This window comes from Cardiocondyla obscurior, linkage group LG05 (genome assembly GCF_019399895.1).
Source record: "Cardiocondyla obscurior isolate alpha-2009 linkage group LG05, Cobs3.1, whole genome shotgun sequence".
NCBI classification, from domain to species: domain Eukaryota; kingdom Metazoa; phylum Arthropoda; class Insecta; order Hymenoptera; family Formicidae; genus Cardiocondyla; species Cardiocondyla obscurior.
The window spans coordinates 2,168,928-2,187,516 of record NC_091868.1 but is presented as its reverse complement, the minus strand read 5'-3'; the positions used below and the strand labels follow the sequence as shown (position 1 = coordinate 2,187,516).

Genomic DNA, 18,589 nt, shown 5'->3' with positions numbered 1-18,589 from the left:
ATGTGTGCCGCGCGTGTGATACGTGCGTCTCCTTGTCCCGCGCGTATGAACGTAGCGCCGCGTGTACGTACACATGGCTGTAGACAGCTGTCGTGTCATCCGTTAGACGTTCACGAAATGTTCATCGATCCGAAAGGATCCCGCTGTCTCCCGAGAGGAATTTCTCTCTGGTTCAAAGGGCGCGCGAGCGAAATTGACAGCGCCATTTGTCAATTCAAACACGGGCACGATGTCGGCGCTACCGCAGGATGTCCCAGAATCGCCGGTCGATTTTTAACAGTTCATTGGCCAATTTGGAATTACAGTTCAGGGCGGGTATTCGAGGAGAAATAATATTTAAATCACGATCTAAAAATGGAAATCCTTTCCCCCCCCCCACATTCCCCACCACCCCGTACGCCGAGGATCGATGAAAAGTTTGTAAATTAAGCTTTCGAATAGGAAACTGCCGCAGAAGCGGATAAAAATAATGAGGGGAAAAACTACGTAGGTTGCTTAATTTGTTAAATAAAGTAACGATCCCCGGGGGAAGAAGGGAGGAGTACTCTTAGAGTAATTTTTACACGAGGATGATTGTCGTTCTCTTCCGCAAGTAACCCTTGTATATACAGAATCTCGAATTGAACGCGTTATTTAATGGCCCGCTCGTAAAAGTCAAAGTTCGCTTTTGTGGGCCACCTCTTTTATTACATATGATTTACAGGACGGTATTAAAATGCCAATATAAATGTCAACTACAAAATCATTGCCTCTTGCGAAAAGATTATTCCGAGCGTGGAACTAGAAGAAGTCATTGAAACGGGAATAAATCTCCAGATCTATCTTACGGTTTGTCTGCATTTTATCTCGTAGTATTATTACTCTCTTTGTGGAAATTCCGCATGCGGATAAAAGTAAAAATAAAATTGATGCCGAGTCTTACGGAGTCTTATCGCGAAATTGAAAGTGACGCGGCGTGAGACGGCGCGGTTTAACGATGATATAATAATTTTAATATCGCGATCGTATCAATTCGAGGGCTAATTATGTTTGCAGTTGCATACACCGTAATCATGTTATTCGATACGTTCAAACGAATGCGTAATTTCTACTAAACAAGACTATAAGCAGATATGGAGCTCGTGAAAATTAAATCAAAACGCATCGTTAAACGTATGCGATCTCCGGCGCAGATATAAATCCCGGATTACAAGAGTTAAATGTAGCAAACGTCTCAGGTATTGTACATCACGTTTAACGAGATCTTTGAAAGATTTAATCTACGGGCATCGCCCCGGTAACGCCGTCGGTGGAACAAGCTCGTTTGTGAATACGCGAAGATCTGTTAAGTGCTCGTGTTTCGCCCGAAGCTCAATCATTTACGCTGCGCTCGTGTTACGTTTTAAACATCGTCGCGTTTGAGTTCGCCGGTACCGAGATATTGCGAAACGTGCACTATCTCTCGCTCAACTTTAAGCATAAAGCGAGTTTCAGCATTAAAATGTCATTTCGCGAAAATTCTTAAAATGTCATCCAGATCTTAAGTCACGTTCGTCTCGGGACGTAAAACGTATATTCCAAATACGTTTCGCGAGCGATTTCACATTCAGATTTTTGTCAGAAATTACGCGGAGTTAAGATTTTGTTTGAAAATTACAGATAGTCCCGCGCGGATACGTCTCGAGTTGCTTTATTTATTTAAATACGCTTTACATTATTTTATTGCATCATTACGCGAAATATATTAGCTTGAACGTATCGAACATGATTGATGTATAAAATTACTACAATAAACGTTGCAGACAAAACGTTGTAGATTAAAGTGCCCTAATAAAAACTCACTTTTTAATATTAAACACAATTTGGTTTACGAAATATTTACGAAAGTCACGACTGTGATAGATAAAACTATCAGTATATTTTTGTCAATAAATTTGCCATTTGCCATATTTTATAACTAAAAACACTTTGTTTTTTTATATTTGTCGTGCAAAAATTCGTAGGATGTCGAAAGCGTCGAATGCGTCAAGTTGAATGCACCGAATTCTGCAATTGGCAGTGGTGCGGTGACGAAAAATACCGCGACATATCGAATGAATGGATATTAATGTTGACAAACGTTTTTGATAATTAAAAACTCTCGAAAAGTATTTTGTTACGATTGTATAAAATATAAAAAAAAATGGCAATTTTTTTTTTTTGTAATTTACAATAGGTGCATCGTCGCGCGTTTTTGTATCACTCGACGGTGAGTGATCAATACTGAAGCTCAAAATAAATTTCAAGCAAAACTTAAATGAACATGCGAATGCTCGATTCAATCTGCGCAGTTGTAACGCACGTCTGCGCTTTTTTACTCTTATCTTCAATTATAAATTTATATTTCCTTTATCTGTAATCTATTAATATAAATTTGTAATATATAAATATATTGCCTAATGTTAACTAACAGCATTATTAAAAGCTACATAGCAAACAATTAAACAATTTAAAATTATTTTAAATTTCAATTTTATACTTTCTGCTGTAATAGAAATTTTATTAACGCATTTAATATGCATATTATCAAAAACACGATGCAGATAGCGACTCCCAATTATATTTGCAAGGCAAAAAACGGCGATTGTATTAGTCAAAACGACTGTAAAGAATTTGTCGTTGTTAAAAAAAAAGACTGGGATTCTGGGACGTTCGTATATAGTATATAGGATATCAGGTAAATGATGACGGTTCGAACGATTATCAGATCGGCGATATTGGATGTCCCATAGCGAGATTATTTTGATCAAAAGATAATTTTTGCAATATCGAAACTGTTCTGGAACACTCATTTAAAATTCGTTTAAAACACGGAATATATATAGCGCACGTTAATATCGACAAAACTGAAGCAGCTTTGAATCGCGCGATTAATATCCCGGAATATATAACGATGCAACTCGATCAAATTTCAAGGCTGTCATTAAACACAAAAGATTCTAACACGCAGCGCCGCTCATTGCTACACCTCGTCTGTGGAAGATAAATTACAAAGAGCGATACCAAAATTAATCAAACTAAACGTATTTTTAAATAACCACAGATCTTTTTATTCGTTTGAATTATTATTTCGAATTTTTGTGCGTTGAGTTCCTTTGCAAGCTTTTTTCTGTTGCTCGCTTGTTAAAAGAAATTTTTCTACGAAAGAAATTATTCATCGAAATTGAGCCGATAAGAGGAGGGTTGCTTTAAAAAGCACGCTAGTTTACTCTCCGCGGAATCCCTCGCTCAAAGTTATACATTGTTAACGTTAGCTCGCGTAAAATCTCGGCGTCTCGTAATATCAATATTGATTGGCGTTCTTCGTTTGGATAAAATCTCAATTTTTTCCCTTCCTCCTCTTTTTTTTTCCCCCGGGCATAATGTAATTCGGCGCTTTATTAATCGCGACCGGCGAGCGCAAAATAAATTTACGCCGCCGCGCAACTTTTCGTTGATTAATTCCGATTGCTCGTTAACGGCGCCATTGAAGCCCGAATGTTAATTTAAGAGAATTTCCACATTACTACCGGAATAATAGCGCAACTCGTGCCCCTGACAAATGACGCTCGTACGGTGATTTTAATTGCTCGTTACCTGTGGGCGACGTCTGACGGACGATATCACGTTCGCGTCGAGTGGTTGGGTAACACCGTAGTGTCGGTTAGTATGATAGTACAGCTCATAAGCGTGATCCTTAGTCCGGAAGTTTGCGCTGCGAGTGGACGTGTGAGTGTGTGCACGCGCACGTTGTACAACTACGTTTAATGTGTGGGCATAAAAGCGAGCTGGTAGAAGTTAAGATTGTCGCATAGAGTGATATGTGTAATTAAGTCATAGAAGTCAGAAACCTTACAACCTTCAATCGGTGCATACCACCCCTGAACCATTGGTAAGCGGTGACGATGCAAGTATGTATGTGTGTGTGTATGAGTACGTGTGGACTGTATGCGTGTCGTATGTCGCGTGATTACGAATTCTCTACGCGCGCGTGAGCGCATCATTAAATCATTCCAATACAATTTCGTCTCCGGCGCGATAAAGTCTGCCGACGTTGCGGAACAATTTTCATTCATTATATCTGGTCGCACATGTACCGATTAGACGCGATATATGTATAATGCTAGGTACGGAGATAGCGCAGGTAGTTTAGCGACGTGTACTTATTTTCGCGAGAAAGCGATTTACTCGCGGCGGTAAAATCGTATTGGAAAAATCTGCCTTCGCTCACTTGCACCATAAAGATGCGGGAAGTCAATGGTACCGTTTTTTACTTGAACTCATAGTATCCCTTTCTTTCCTTTCCGCGGAGAAAAGGGCGGAGAGGATTTCCCGCCGCACGTTTCGATCTGCGAGCGTTACGCAGCGTCGCAGAGTCAATCGGCAAATGCTCTTGCTCGCTTAATTTTAATCGGGGAAGGTATATGTAAATTACTACTGTACTGCTCGACGTGTGATACGAGACGGTGACTTCAGCAATCAAAAAGATGCTCTAACTATGTTCATCAACTCCAATCTAAATCGTAACTCAACTTGCTGTCGAACGGCGCACAAGGAGGGTCCCGCCGACAAAAAGACACTACGAGAACACACTACGCTCTCGAAGAACAAAGAACAAAAAAAAAATATATAAAAAAAAAAGAATATAATAATGGGGGCTGAGGAATAAAAAAAGAAAAAAATTTCTTTTTTACGTGGTTACACACGCCGTAACCTGACGCAAGGTTAAGCAACTGACGAAACATGCCCAAAAATTAATTACGGCATTCACGAAACGTATGTCGATGATTGGATACTGAATGAGTATGCGTGTCCTGGCGACGAACCAAGATGTGAATCGATAGCGATAACGGACAACAACCAAGGAGGGAGTAAAAACGAAATACGCGTACGCACACGACGTGCTTCGGGGTATAGTAATCGACTGCGATTGCGAGATCAGGCATCGGGGGGGAAGGAACCAGCGGAAATCATAACTTGCGCGATCATTAATCGACTTCGCGCGACTCCGATCGCCGCGGGCAACGGAGTCTCAACGCGAGCTTCGCGCAACGGAAATAGTAAAACGAAAGTAAATTTTGAAAAAAGCCAATCTCGGTGCGATAAAGAATAATTGATACGAAGGAGGTAAAAAAATAAACGAGGCACGCATGAATGGTGGTACTGCGATGAAAAAGAAATGAGATAACGGCAACGGTTTGGTCAAAATCAATAATACGTAATCCAGGGAAGCATCTATTCGTAAAACATGCCCAAAAATATGTTTACGGCACACACAACAAATGTATGAAAGATAGATAGATAGATAGATAGAGAGATAGAGAGAGAGGAAGAAAGATAGAGTTCTGCGTCTAATTCCGGGCGCGCGCGAAAAGTACGTCGCGTTGCAAAATAGCTTTGGCAATTACTGTAATATACAATATCGCTATTGAATCGCAGCGCAGAAACAAACACGTGACTTAAAACACCCATCGCTCGTTAACGCTGCGGCTTTAACGCGCTGTGTGGCGCGGATTAATGTTAATTAATGCGTTTCTTGCTGGCTCGCGAATTATCCGAGACGAGAGAAGCGATTATCGGCGGATAACATTATGTATGGCGTGTGTATAATAATTATGGCAGATGACATCTTCGCGCTGAGGCCCGCGTGCGTGGCACAACGTTGATGAGGAAAGTTTCACGGAAAATGGCGTGCTAGCACGTTAGACGAAACGTTTTGCCGCATCCCTTTTCGGTTCCCATTAAACCGTGGCCCTAACGAGTAAACTCTCAAGGATTAATCCTCCGAAATGTCACTAACGTTAGTAGCAGCCTGGCGAAATTTGCGGCATTCATAAGAACGTCGTTTAAACGCGTAAAATCGATTACGTTTAACGCGATAAGAATATTCATTGCGTACGTCGAAAATGTTAAGCGGATAAATCGCGTAGGAATTTATATACTGGAAAACTTTGCAAAAATTAAGATTCTTTACATCTTTGATTTAAATGTCGTGCAAAAAATTATTAATATCTATTTGATTGAATTAAATTATGTAACACGCGATCTGTTATAATATTACAAAAAATAAAACAAAAGATTCAAGTCAATGGTGATAATTAATGAAAATTATTAAAGAAAAATTTTCTGTACGCGATAAATAATTCACTTGACGCAATGTCCGCTATCTATAAAAAAAAAAAGAATAAATTTAAACCGCATTACGGTTTTGCTTAGCTCTCGAATTACGCGTCAGCGCTGTTCCTTGCTAATATACTCGGGAAGAATCGAATTGTGGCGCGTGTTTAAGCGAGATAAGCAAGGGGAGGAATATTTGCGTGACACGGCGGAACACCACTCGTATACTGAATTTACAATAAAACCCTGTTTTGCACAGACCGCGCGCGTGCCCGTTGCATCTGGCACTCTCGTGCTGCGTGCACATATGTAATTAGCCAATTCGTTCCCGCCGGAAATCCATGTGTCTCCGCGAGGCCGCCGTTAAAAGCGGTATGTCAAGCGCAAACTGCCCATTACTAACGTTTTTTTTTTCGACACGGCTCTCGCAGTATGTCTGTCGTAAAAAGACGCATTCTGCCACTTATTTTTTTACGAACATATCATGGCGTTATTATTACCAACATGACTTAACTGTTACATTTTTTTTTTCAAAGCCACATACGATTTCGTGATAAAATACAAAATTAGGTAATTTTTTTTGTATAATAAAATAAGATTTTAATCAACGCGGTTATTTTTTTAACAATTTGTGCAGTTGTATTATTCGTCCTTTTCACGACAGTCAGCGGTAATCTTTACGCAACAATAGGCGACAAATAATTAATATTTAACAATGATAGTAACCCGGCTCTACTTGTGTCGATTGCTATGCAACAATAGGGCTCGCGCTTTGTTCGGAAAATTGCACTTTGCTGATAAATGCACCGAGAGAAATACCCGACGCGGCTCCTCTTCGGTGCTCCGCGAAGTTTCTTATATTCTCGCGAGCCTGCTCGGCATGATCTACAAATGAAAAGCGGCCTTTGGCCGCGTCGCTTATTCAATTTCGTGTAGACGAGAGAAATATCTTGCCGGCGGAAAGAAATGAATTCGCGCCGCGGAATTGATTAAAGCACTCGCGGAGGAACGAAAATAGTTTCATATTCGCGTATTGAGATGCAGCAAAACGTTTCGAGGACATAATCCGCTCAACGGAGCCTACACAATCGCATTGTTGGCAAGAATGACAAGAGCGTTCGCGTTTAATCCGCAAAAAAAGGAAAAAAAAAAGAAGAAAAAAAAAAAATATCGCCGACGCTAACGAGGCCGGTATCTCGGTCATGTGTGTCATGTGCCGCGCCTACGAATATGCATGTAGCTGTATGAATGCGTTTCGCGTGTGTCTGTATAAATGCAAAGGACGTATTCACGCTCGAGCGAGAATGGCTCCGAAACGGAAGCGATGGTTCCTACACAGTTTCCCAGAAATCTAGAATCCAAAGAATGCAATTTAGGATCTTGAAGAGTACTGCTGTACATATAGATATTTCGATCGTTCCTTAATTAATTTATTTCGTATTAATGTGTAATCGACGCGAGAAGTTATTTCCGAGCATCGGTAGAAACGATCGTAGCTAATTTAAATTCTCATTAAAGCTAGGCTATTGCTAATTCGTTGTCGGATAGATGACTTGATAGATAACTCGAGATACTTTGTTGCTTGAAATTTTTTTTTCTTTTTACATTATTCGTCTCCGCGTTACCCCGCCGAGAACCATCGCTCTAACGTTCACGTGCTGCGCCGTAGATCGACTAATCTTCACGACAATTGATCGTGCAGACGTGTTTATCCCTATACGTTCGACATTCCGACCGAGTCTTCGACGATTCAGCCCTAATTGCGAGAATGAATGCTTGCGAGCGAGCGTATGAGCGAGCGGGCGAGTAACGGCGCGCGTCGCCACCGTGAAATAATGATACGTGTGTTTGTGTGTTGAGTGTGTTAAGATGCGTGTAATATGTGGATTCGTACACAATATCAATTAACGTGCACAAGAACAATACTGCCACGAGATTGCGTGCAGGGCGGGTTCGTGCAGAGAGCCGCACGGAGCATTGACAGTGTTGACAGACCTGGCTTTAATAGACACAACTTTAGCCCCGACGGCCATGTTCTCTTTAATGTAGATCGGGCCATACACTACGTGGTCCCATACGGGCGGATTATTTGCACGGTCCACAACGTCAATCTGAACCTCCACCGTTCGCGACAAGGGTGGGTAGCCCCTGTCTTTGGCCATCGCCTCCAGCTTGTACGTCTCGCGCTACGGCCAGACCGCGTGTATAACAAACGGGAACAAAAAACAACGGCGTTAGTGTATAGGCGCCCAAGGCTCGTGGCAAAGGGGGAGAGTACATGGATGGTACATGTTGCTCCCCGTAGATTCTTTCTGAGAGAGAAAGGAAGAAGCATCTCTCGGCCTTTGCTGCCGCTGGGCGATCGCTCGCGCCCTGCCTCGCCCTGGCAGCATCCGCCAACGCCTGGAACGCTTATCGAGCGCGAGCTCGCATTATGCACGCGCCCTCGTGCCAAAAAATCGCACGCTCGGCGAAAAACTATGGCAAAGAGCGCTCGCACGATCGCGATCCGTGGTACTCGAACAGTGCGAGCTCCGGATGACGAGCTGCGTGATGGACGATCCGTAACCTGTATTCTGCGCGTGAATATCGCAAAGGCACAGCAGTCTCTCTCGCAACATCCTTGCCTAAACTATATAAGCACGCTAGAAACGCCTGTAGGTCACCGCTCCGCCTTCCCGCATTTGCATTATTATGGTTGCTATTGCGTTATATTCGCTATGATTCGCGCGGTCATCGCTGCGTCTTCGGATTCTTTGAAGAAGCATTGGTTCCTTTGGCTCGTGCTTCTTAAATGCACAACGATCTCTTTAATTTTCAAATTAAATTTTTAATTGATTTCGATAGTAAAATAATTCTGTAGATCGCTCGTCGTTTTCAATTTGCAATTATTCTTGCCTTGTCGAACCTTCGCTGTCTCCAAGTGTCGTCGAAGAGCGACCACCGCGGCTCGCTACAATACATATTGGGAAAAGATAGTGGTAGCAGTATAGTAATAGTAGTTGTTGTAGTAATAGGAGAAGGAGTGTCTGCCAATCAGCGATCTACCGCGCCGCGCTTAACCATAAGTGCCTTCACAAATAAAAATAGGAAAAATATCCGTGATATTCTATGTACCCGGTATGTCGAAAAACGAAAGAATATCGGCGTGTGAGTAGGCGAACAAAGTAAAAGTCGGACGGGTGTAATGCGGTCGGAAATGAAATGGAGCAGAGGTAAAAAGGGAGAGCCCGGAGTACGTTTGAAAATAAATCCAAAGCGCATAGAGGAGCTCGATGGGACGGAAAGACAAATAAAATACGTGAGTAATTGAATGGGGAAAGAAACCGATGGGCTAGCGGGTGGGATGGAGGCGAAATAAGGGGGGTGGTTAACGCGAAAAAAGAAATAGGAGCAGCACTACATGGCACGGCACGGCATGTCACGTGTCTTGTCTCGGTCATGTCGTGGCATACAAACCTGGCTTTCACCGTCGTCACTACAGTACCCACTGTGACATTTTCTTTGATGTGAATGGGGCCGTATACATTCTGATCCCACACAGGTGGTTTATTGTTTCTGTCTACGACGTCTAACTCAACGTCCACGTCTGCGGACAAGACTGGCATCCCTCTGTCGGAGGCCCGTACTCGCAGGCGATAGCTGTCACGCTAGTGGCAAAACATTGGGCCGTCAACTTATAAGACATTTTCTTTCGGGATTTTATAGTTGGCGGTTTTTTTTTTTTTTTTTATAATTTTTGCGATTGTTTTCCGTTTCGTCACTCTTTTTAGTTTTCTTTTTCTTTCGCTTTACTGCTTTACTGCTTTTTTTTTTTTTTTTATCTCGTCTTTTCCGTTGGAGTTTACGAAAGAGCTAAAGCGTCACTCGGTGTCGAGAGCGTCCATATGAGAAAGTACCCTCGACGGTCTTTCCGCTTTTTATCCGCGAGCGAAATTGAAACGGAAGAATAGAGAAAGACGAACAGATAGAAAAGATAGACAGAAAAACAGAGAGATAAAGGACCGTGCAGTCTCGTAGGTATCCTGGAGGTAGGACGACTCCGTTGCGTGTTACCTCGGTGATGGATTTGCTGTCTTCGTGACGTACAAATCCATTAACTTTCCTAATAATTTTTGCCCAATTTAATGGAAGTGCATCGCTTATACGGGAGCAAAATTTACTGCAATGAACTCAAACATGCTTTAGTGAAGCGAGTCTTTCGTGAGTAATTTCGTGATTGCAACATACAGCGGCGTGACGATGACGATGACGATGATGAAAATCGTAGTGACGATGGCGGTGACGTCGATCGTGATTATGATGACAATAATGACCAAGATACTACATCGCCGACTTCTGTTGATTGACAAGGCATCCATGAGCACGTGCCTTCGGTAATTAATTTTAATTAAACAAGTAAATTACAAAAATTATGGACAAATGTAGACGATGTAGTTGCAATACACCTACCTGTCGAATGCACACTCTTGTATATTTGAGCTCATTGCTGTATTAATTGTATTAGTTGATTAATGCAAACAGGTATTTTGCTGGCGCGCTATTTAATTTTATGTTATTTTACATCGGCAATGATAATTAACGAAATTATATTGTAATTATTAAAGGAATATTTTTTTCCTAATAAAGGAAAAGCGCAATTTCAAAAATCGGCTATCGAGCTACGCTGGTTGCATTAAACAAAATACTATGCTTATCTTTGCTTATCCGAGATAACACGAAAGCGGAGGATATACTAGATGCTTTAGAATTATTTTTTTACTCATAGATCCTTTGATTAATTTACAGATGTTTTTTTGTTTTTATATAAAGTACGTCATAATTTTTTTGTCTTTTATTAAAATAATATTAACACTAATTTGAGAACATTATTTTTTTTTAATATTAAATTCTTATTAAAATTTTGGGAAGCATCAAAGAATCTATATTAAAAAAATTAATAGGTACTTCTAAATTATCTAGTATAATAAAATGTAATAACCCAGCGGATAAATAGTAATAAAAAATAAATATTAAAGCTAATTAAAAATTATATTAAAAAATTATATATTGTAAGAAATATTATAAAAGATGATACGTATATATAGAAAAATTGAGTTGAATTAGAATTGAATTTAATTAAAGAACTTAAAAAAAAATTAAAAGTAATTTTTAGTTTTTGGAATTAATTTCTTAATCTTTGCCAAATTCTTAGAAATTTTCTATCCACCCGCTGGTCTTAGGTAAAATATTAACATCACGGTTTACATTAATAAAAGCCCTGTATCATGTCAGTTGCTGGAAAATCGTTTTTACAATCGGCATCCTTCGTTTCCAAGTAAATTTATGTTTTCAAACGTTTGTCTATAAAAGATCTCATAAAATTCTAATAATGAAAATTACCGGCTCTCTTCCTGGAACATTAAAAATAATTATTGAAGCTGTTCCAGTAATATGGAACCAGATCCCTGTTCAACATTTAATATCCAACGGGCAATTTAATTAAATAATTATAATTTTATTAAATACGCTAATAAGTATTAAAAAAAAACATAATGTGCTGTTAAGTGAAATATTATCACTTATGCAATTAACAAACTATAGAAAATTGTAAATAAAAACATAGCATAATTTTAACGAAGCAGATTGTATTTAGTGCGCAATTAATAATTTACGATAGAAATAATTTATAGCATAATTTATATTAAAACATGAATAAATTCTCTGTAGTTTAACATAGAAAAATTTAACGCAGCCGAAAAATTCATATGTAAAATATTTAAATTAATATTTCTAAAATGTCCGTTGGATATTCGTCACTGCGGATAAATTGACAGGTCACTGGCGGCGATAATAATACGATATAATAAAGACATCCTTCACTTATGGATACATACGAGACCAGGACGAAAGAGCGAAAATAGATAGCGCGGTGGCACGTATGTGTACACACACAAAGAAAAAAGAAAGACAAAAAAATAAAAATAAATTACATCACGCGTGATAGAAATTTTTGTAACGGAAATACTGGAGAAGAAACAATTAGAAGTATTTGATAGAAATTGAGCGACAAGAAGTAAAAGAGAATATAGCAGAGTAGATAGAGAGAGACTAGAGAAATAGAAATAGAGAGTGACGTCTCCGAGTGACAGCAACAACAGAGGCGTAAAATCATTGAAACGATATAATATTGAATAATTGAACGGAAAGGCGGTCTAGTATTAGCAACGAATATTATACTTTTCTTTTGCGCTGGTATAACAACGGTCACATCATGATGTATCTCGATGCAAGGTGTGAAACACAAGAATATAGATCCTACTTACTGGAAAACAGCCCTTTTTTTTTTTTTGTCATCATCAAATCCGAAGAAAGTAAATGGTGCAATGAACACAAACATAAACAATAAGAAGTTCAAATTAGTTTCTTTACGAAATCAACCAATGCAGGCATTTTCATGCAAGCGAGAATGCGATAAAGAGGCATCGGGAGACGGGCGTGGATGGAGTAGAAAGACCGGGAGGGAAAGGGGACACAAAGAGAGATAGAAAAAGAGAGAGAGAGAGACTGGCGACAGAGGGTGAACTGGAGGGAAGGCTTAAGGGGGAGACAGGTTGTGAAAAAAAAAACATGACGACCCCTCGTCTGATTCGTTTAACGACACTCAAAAACCGATGGACGTTATCTTTGATCGTCGTCGTGATTAAGTTAATCCGCACGTTTTCGGCTTCCCTTTCATTCCGTGATTACTTCCGTTTTATGTTTCATTCGCATTCTTCCCGTTTTCGTCACGACAGTGGTATGCCGCCCCAATCACAGAAGAAAAAATGTCACACCACGGACAGTTCTCTTATGATCTATACATATGTATATACACATATTTGTACATTGGTAAACGCTCTCAATCAAAAATACTTTTCGTGTTCTTTTCCTTTTCTTTGTCAGTCACGTCATGGTACACCGAGGAGAATAGGATGAAAATCGGGGAAACGTGTCAGAGAATATGTTAGAAAAAAAGAGAAATTAAATGCGGGAGGGTAAAATAAGATACGAAATATAATTGATTAAAAGAAACAAACGTAAGAACGCAGGCTTTGTCTAATGTATAAAATAGTTAAAACATAGATAGATGAGATTTTAGGCAATTAATCAATACAAATTAAATAATAGTCAATAAATATAATGCAGATATAGAGTAAAGTAATAATCAACATAACAACAAAATGCAACATACGAAAAAGAGTTCTTTTTTTTTTTTTTTTAATAAGAGATGAAAGAAAAATTCCAAAATCAGAGACAGACGTAGGAAAAGATAAAGATAATAAGAGAAAGGGGGCGAGGACGGATGTAGGAGCGAGAGCGAGATCCGTTCCTGTAAAGGAATCAAAAACACATTCATATAAAATATGCAAGCATTGTCAAAAATTGTTTATGTCTGATGCACCACAAAATGCGTAGAGGTTGAAGTACACCGTACGTGGGGCTCAAAAAATGTTGTTCCCACCTGCTCCTGGAAGTTCAAAAAACATCACTTCCCTTTTGAAAAACATTCACAATTAATAATGTTAGTTGATTAATTAAAGATCATTAGTTTCCTCCGAACGTTTCCATCTCTTTTTGTCATTATCTCTTATTATCACTGTTTTGCATTTTTTTTTTTTTCCTTTCCATTTTTTTCCCGTTTCTCCACAACGCGTAACACGTACAAAAATCATACACATCCTTTTCTTGGCTACTTTTGGGAAAAGTATGAAAAGTGCACACGTTCGCGTTCGGTCAGCCGCGCACGTGCGGGCCGAGCCGCACGCGTCTATTGTTTTTTTTTTTTCTTTTTTTATTTGTCTGCAAAATCACACGCGTCGGCATTTTGCAACTCGCCAAATTGATCGAAAATCATGATTGGCGTCGCGGCGCAAAACCGAGAAACGCGGCAAAACGAATGGCGAACAAAGAAAATTAAGTGAAGAGAAAAAGAAGGACGGTAAAGAAAAAGACACGCGCGTAATTTTTCTTTTCTTTTCTTTTTTTTTTTTTAATCTTTGCTTTTCGACCGCTTATACGAAACTCGACGACCGATTTTCGACGAAAAGTGAATGAAAAAACTGGACAAGAGGCTTCGTTTGGAATCATTTAAAAAGGTACTCGCGCCGCGAGTATGTTCTCAATAGAGAGAATGAGAGAGACAGAGAGAGAGTGTTCTGTTGCAAAAATAGCCCGAACGGTCGATCGATTCAGGTACATGAAGCGTTTGAGGAAATCAGGCATAGCTAAGTATTTACCATAGTGAACACATTGTGCATATCAATGGGAATTAAAAAGTTCTATACATGTGCCGTAAAAAGGAAACTCATTTCGTTGCATATTAGTGATGAGAGAAATAATTGCCGACCAAACGTATATTAGTATACAAGTTTATCCGCTCAGCAACAAAACGGATTCGTGTTTAAATATAACGTAAGTCAACGTAAACGTACAATATATCGGCAGAAGGTGTACACTCAATTTTTATATTTATATGAGATTATGTATGTATATATATATATGTATATATACATATATGTATATGTATATAATGTATATATATATATATATATAAAGATATAGTATACTACGCATATAGCCTACACATTCCTGGGACACGCGACACTTATTCAGGACGAGTCAAATCCGCAGGATTAATTAAATTTTGTTTAAATACATTTATATAAAATAGAATAATATTAATCACAACGTAATTAAAGTAACGAGGAACGTTATATTGCGCGGTGTTAACGTCGCGGAACGCTTACATTGCTGAGACTTCCGTTTTCGGGTGTATCTGGCGAGCAAAAGAAGCTAGCAAGCCGCAAAGAAAAATTGCAAGCCTTCGCCCACGAAAAAGTGGGTGTGTTCCAGGAAAACGATGCTGTCCATACTGCTAAAGAGAGACGATATATAGATCAGCGATTTAATATGGATACTCACGTCTAGGGGCTTCTTTAACACGATCCAGCCAGACTCTGGCTGGATCTCAAAGTATTCCAGATTCTGCTCGTTATTCGGCGAACTCAATGAGTACACGATTGCGCCATTGTTGTCAGCATCCTCGTCGGATGCCGATACTCTTAATATGTTTGTTCCAATGCTCGCGTCCTGCTTCACGTTTTCCACGTATCTCTGCGAAATTACAATTGTGCGTAAGTCGGATGTCTTCAAAAATATCGCGAGATATTTCATTACAGTAAAAATTACAGAGCGCGCGTTTAGCAATTATAAGATATTTCGTTTTATTACTGCGTTTAATTGATTACTCCACTTATGTAGGCACACTTTTTATTTTTTTTATTTTTTGCCCCTTATTTTCGCAGTTGCATCGCGCGGCTGAAAAATACTTTGGCTCAAATTCTTATCGGATATATAACAGGCTTTTAAAATAAAAATGGGCCGAATTCATAATTTACAAGATCCACTTTAGATTAGCCTCGTATCGCCGCTTTTACAAATTACGACTTGCCGCAAGAGCTCCCCGCTTGCTGCGAGCTTTTTATATTATTACGTCGATAAAGGGTGGGGAATGTACAATATTTTGTACGAGCAAAACTATCGCCGAGAAGTTACGTCGCGGATGTATTATTTCTCGAGTCGGATGCGTCGGGGCGTAACGGCGCCGTTGATGGTGGTTTCGTCACGCTCAGTCTTACTTCCGGACATCTGCCGTCGCGTTTCTAACCCGTATGGCTTCCTAAACCCTCGCCTCGGGGTTAAGTGTACCCACCTGTCGATCAAACAACGGCGGGTTGTCGTTCACGTCCGTTATTTCGACGGTAAATGAGCAAACACCTTCCAACGAGGGCTCGCCCTGATCCGTCGCCTTGACGGTGACGGATACAAATTTTCCGTCGTCGCCTTCGCGATCGAACACCTGAAAACACAGCCGGTTATTAAATACAAATACATCGGGGAATCTTTTAATATTCGTAATATCTGCGAGTGGTTTGCATGCTTTGCAGTTATATAGATTATAAAAATTTTCACGACGGTATAAGCAAGTAGTACAGAATTTGTTTATATTTTATATATATTTAAAAAATTAATATGTCTCGTCGCTCTTAATTAATATAGCCGAGTGAACAGAAAAGCGAAAAGTAATAAAAACGTGTTTAAAAAAAAAAAGAAATAATAATGTAGATATATTGTCGTATTGATGTCTTTTTGATAAGAAATCTTTATGTATTCGCGGCACGAACGATAATTAGAGTACTAAGTACGTTGCATGCTTATCGTTCAGCCTATGACGTGTATAAAAAATGAAAGAGTGGAGGCTAGTTTCAGAAATTGTTGGATGTTTTTTAATGCATTCAGAATATTAAATTCACTCTCCAACGCGAATTGCATTTGTATTACTTTTTAAAATTAACTGAATTGATAATCAACAGAATATTTGCGACTTCGTCGAACATTACTTGTTATTTTAAGCTAAATATAAAACAGTATAAAAATAAATTTGCACTCGCAGCTGTATTAAAATTCGAAAAAGAGAAACAAAAACTAAAATGCAAAATATTATAAAGTATAATATTAAATTAAAAAAAAAATATATATATATATTTTTATACACGTCAAAATATTTGATTTTTATACTGAAGCAGTATTTTAATGGACGATCAGTTGCGTCAAGTACCTTATTGGTCAAGACCTGACCGGTTTCCTCGTCAACTGTGAACTTGGTGCCTTTCTGATTAGGCTGTTGAACGATCGAGTACTTGACTTGCCCGTTGACACCTTTATCCTCGTCAGTCGCTTGTACCTTGATCACCGTGCTACCATTCGGCGCACCCTCCTCCACTTTCGGATAGTACATCCCGCAATCTTTAAACACCGGCTTATTATCATTGACGTCAGTTATGAAAACGACGACGACCGCGGTGCTAGTATGAATAGTTTTGTCGCCGTTCGGGCAACAAGCGCCGTCGTCCAAGGCGGTGACGTTTAGCTCGTATTTATCCCGATCGAGCGAGATTTCTTTCCCGTGGAGCCGAATCACGCCGGTGATCTCCTCAATCACGAATTGCCCCGACGTGGTGTTCCCGCCGACGAAGCGGAATCGAACGTTGTCGCCGTCCTTGTCGGAAGCCACCACGGTGGTGACCAGGGTGTTCGGTCCGGCGTTCTCGTCGACGTTAGGCGTGTAAACCTGCTGAGAGAATTTGGGCTCCTCGTCGTTTTTATTCTTCGTGTATATCCGCACCGTTGCCGTGCCGGTTTTCGACGGCTCGCCTAAAAATTAGACTCATTTAATTGCCTATTACGTATTTAAATTAAATTAAAAAAAAAAAGAGTAGCAAAAATGTATATTTTAACAGTTCTTTGTTCTAGTTTACCTTTGTCTTTAGCAGTAACGATGAATTCGTAGTAAGCATTATTATTGTCCGCGTCGAGCTGTTTGTTATTGACAATAATACCGTTGGAGTCCACGCTAAAGTGATCATCGGATACTAAATACTCGATCTCCGCGTTTGCTCCTGAATCAGCGTCAGTTGCCTTAACTTTCAGTATGTTTGTGCCCAGCGGGATATCTTCGTCGACGTTGTGAGCTTGGTAATCCGGCAGCTCGAACTTAGGAGCGTTGTCGTTCACGTCCGATACGCGAATTGTTAGCTGCGAATTAAGCAAAATCACGTGAGGCTCCTGAAACGCTTGAACTCGAATAAATGTTCAACAAGTAAAGAGGAGAACGGGCGGGTTTTAGAGTGCGCTATATTTTCCGAAGGGAGAAGTCGTCACTCTTCGCGAAAACAGCCAAAGTTCGTGAAAACGTAAATCTAGTTACCTCGACCGACGTTGAGAAACCACCGGAGTCCTCCGTGGCCGTCACTATCAGGGAATATATGTGGGGCTGCCGTAGATCTTCGAAATCCAGTTCTTTCGCGAGTTTCACTATTCCGGAAGTCGGGCCGATGTTGAACGTACCCGCGGCTCCTTGACCTTGCGCCTTCAGCGTGTACCGTATCTCCCGATCGGCGAACGATTTGGCTTTCACCGATATTATGCTGAAAAAGTTTGAGCGCGTGATATTTACACGAACATCCCGCGAACTTGACAGCTCGGGAAATAAGCAGCGCGCCTCTCGCCGTAAGAATAAATTTCGAAAAGTCTTATATTTGTCACGTAAACGGGCAACTCGGTCGAATTCAGATCGAAACTTCGAAAAGTCAACTGACCCGAAGACAAACAGTTCTGACAGTAAAGTGGACTAAAGTCAAATAGTTGCGATATTCAAATGCAAGCAGCCTTGCGCAAATAATGCCGTTGAGAGCAAATAAAAGAACGCCAAGCGAGCTGGACATGAAAACTCAATTATCAAGTAACCCATAAATAATCAATTTGAAAAAGAAAAAGAGAATCAAGCATGTTACATTTTTTTTTTTTTTTTAATATTTCTTATATTTTTTAATTTTAATTATATTTCGTACAGTAGCAACAATTAATCTAACGGAAAAACGTTTTTATTTTAAGA

The 18,589-nt window shown here is 39.8% G+C and overlaps 1 protein-coding gene across 3 annotated transcripts in view; it reads right to left on the bottom strand.

Moving 5' to 3' along the window:
• Positions 1–18,589, bottom strand: part of LOC139102525 (neural-cadherin) — a 177,076-nt gene that overhangs the window by 122,766 nt on the left and 35,721 nt on the right. For 2 of the 3 annotated variants that reach the window (XM_070656469.1, XM_070656471.1), the window contains exons 6-11: positions 17,903–18,122; positions 17,454–17,730; positions 16,754–17,349; positions 15,848–15,994; positions 15,058–15,249; positions 8,110–8,300 (exon numbers count right to left, since the gene is read on the bottom strand). In XM_070656469.1, coding sequence (XP_070512570.1) covers positions 8,110–8,300; positions 15,058–15,249; positions 15,848–15,994; positions 16,754–17,349; positions 17,454–17,730; positions 17,903–18,122 — 1,623 coding nt within the window. Of the gene's footprint in view, positions 1–8,109; positions 8,301–9,573; positions 9,765–15,057; positions 15,250–15,847; positions 15,995–16,753; positions 17,350–17,453; positions 17,731–17,902; positions 18,123–18,589 lie in introns of all 3 variants that reach the window. The other variant, XM_070656470.1, reaches the window with a different exon arrangement.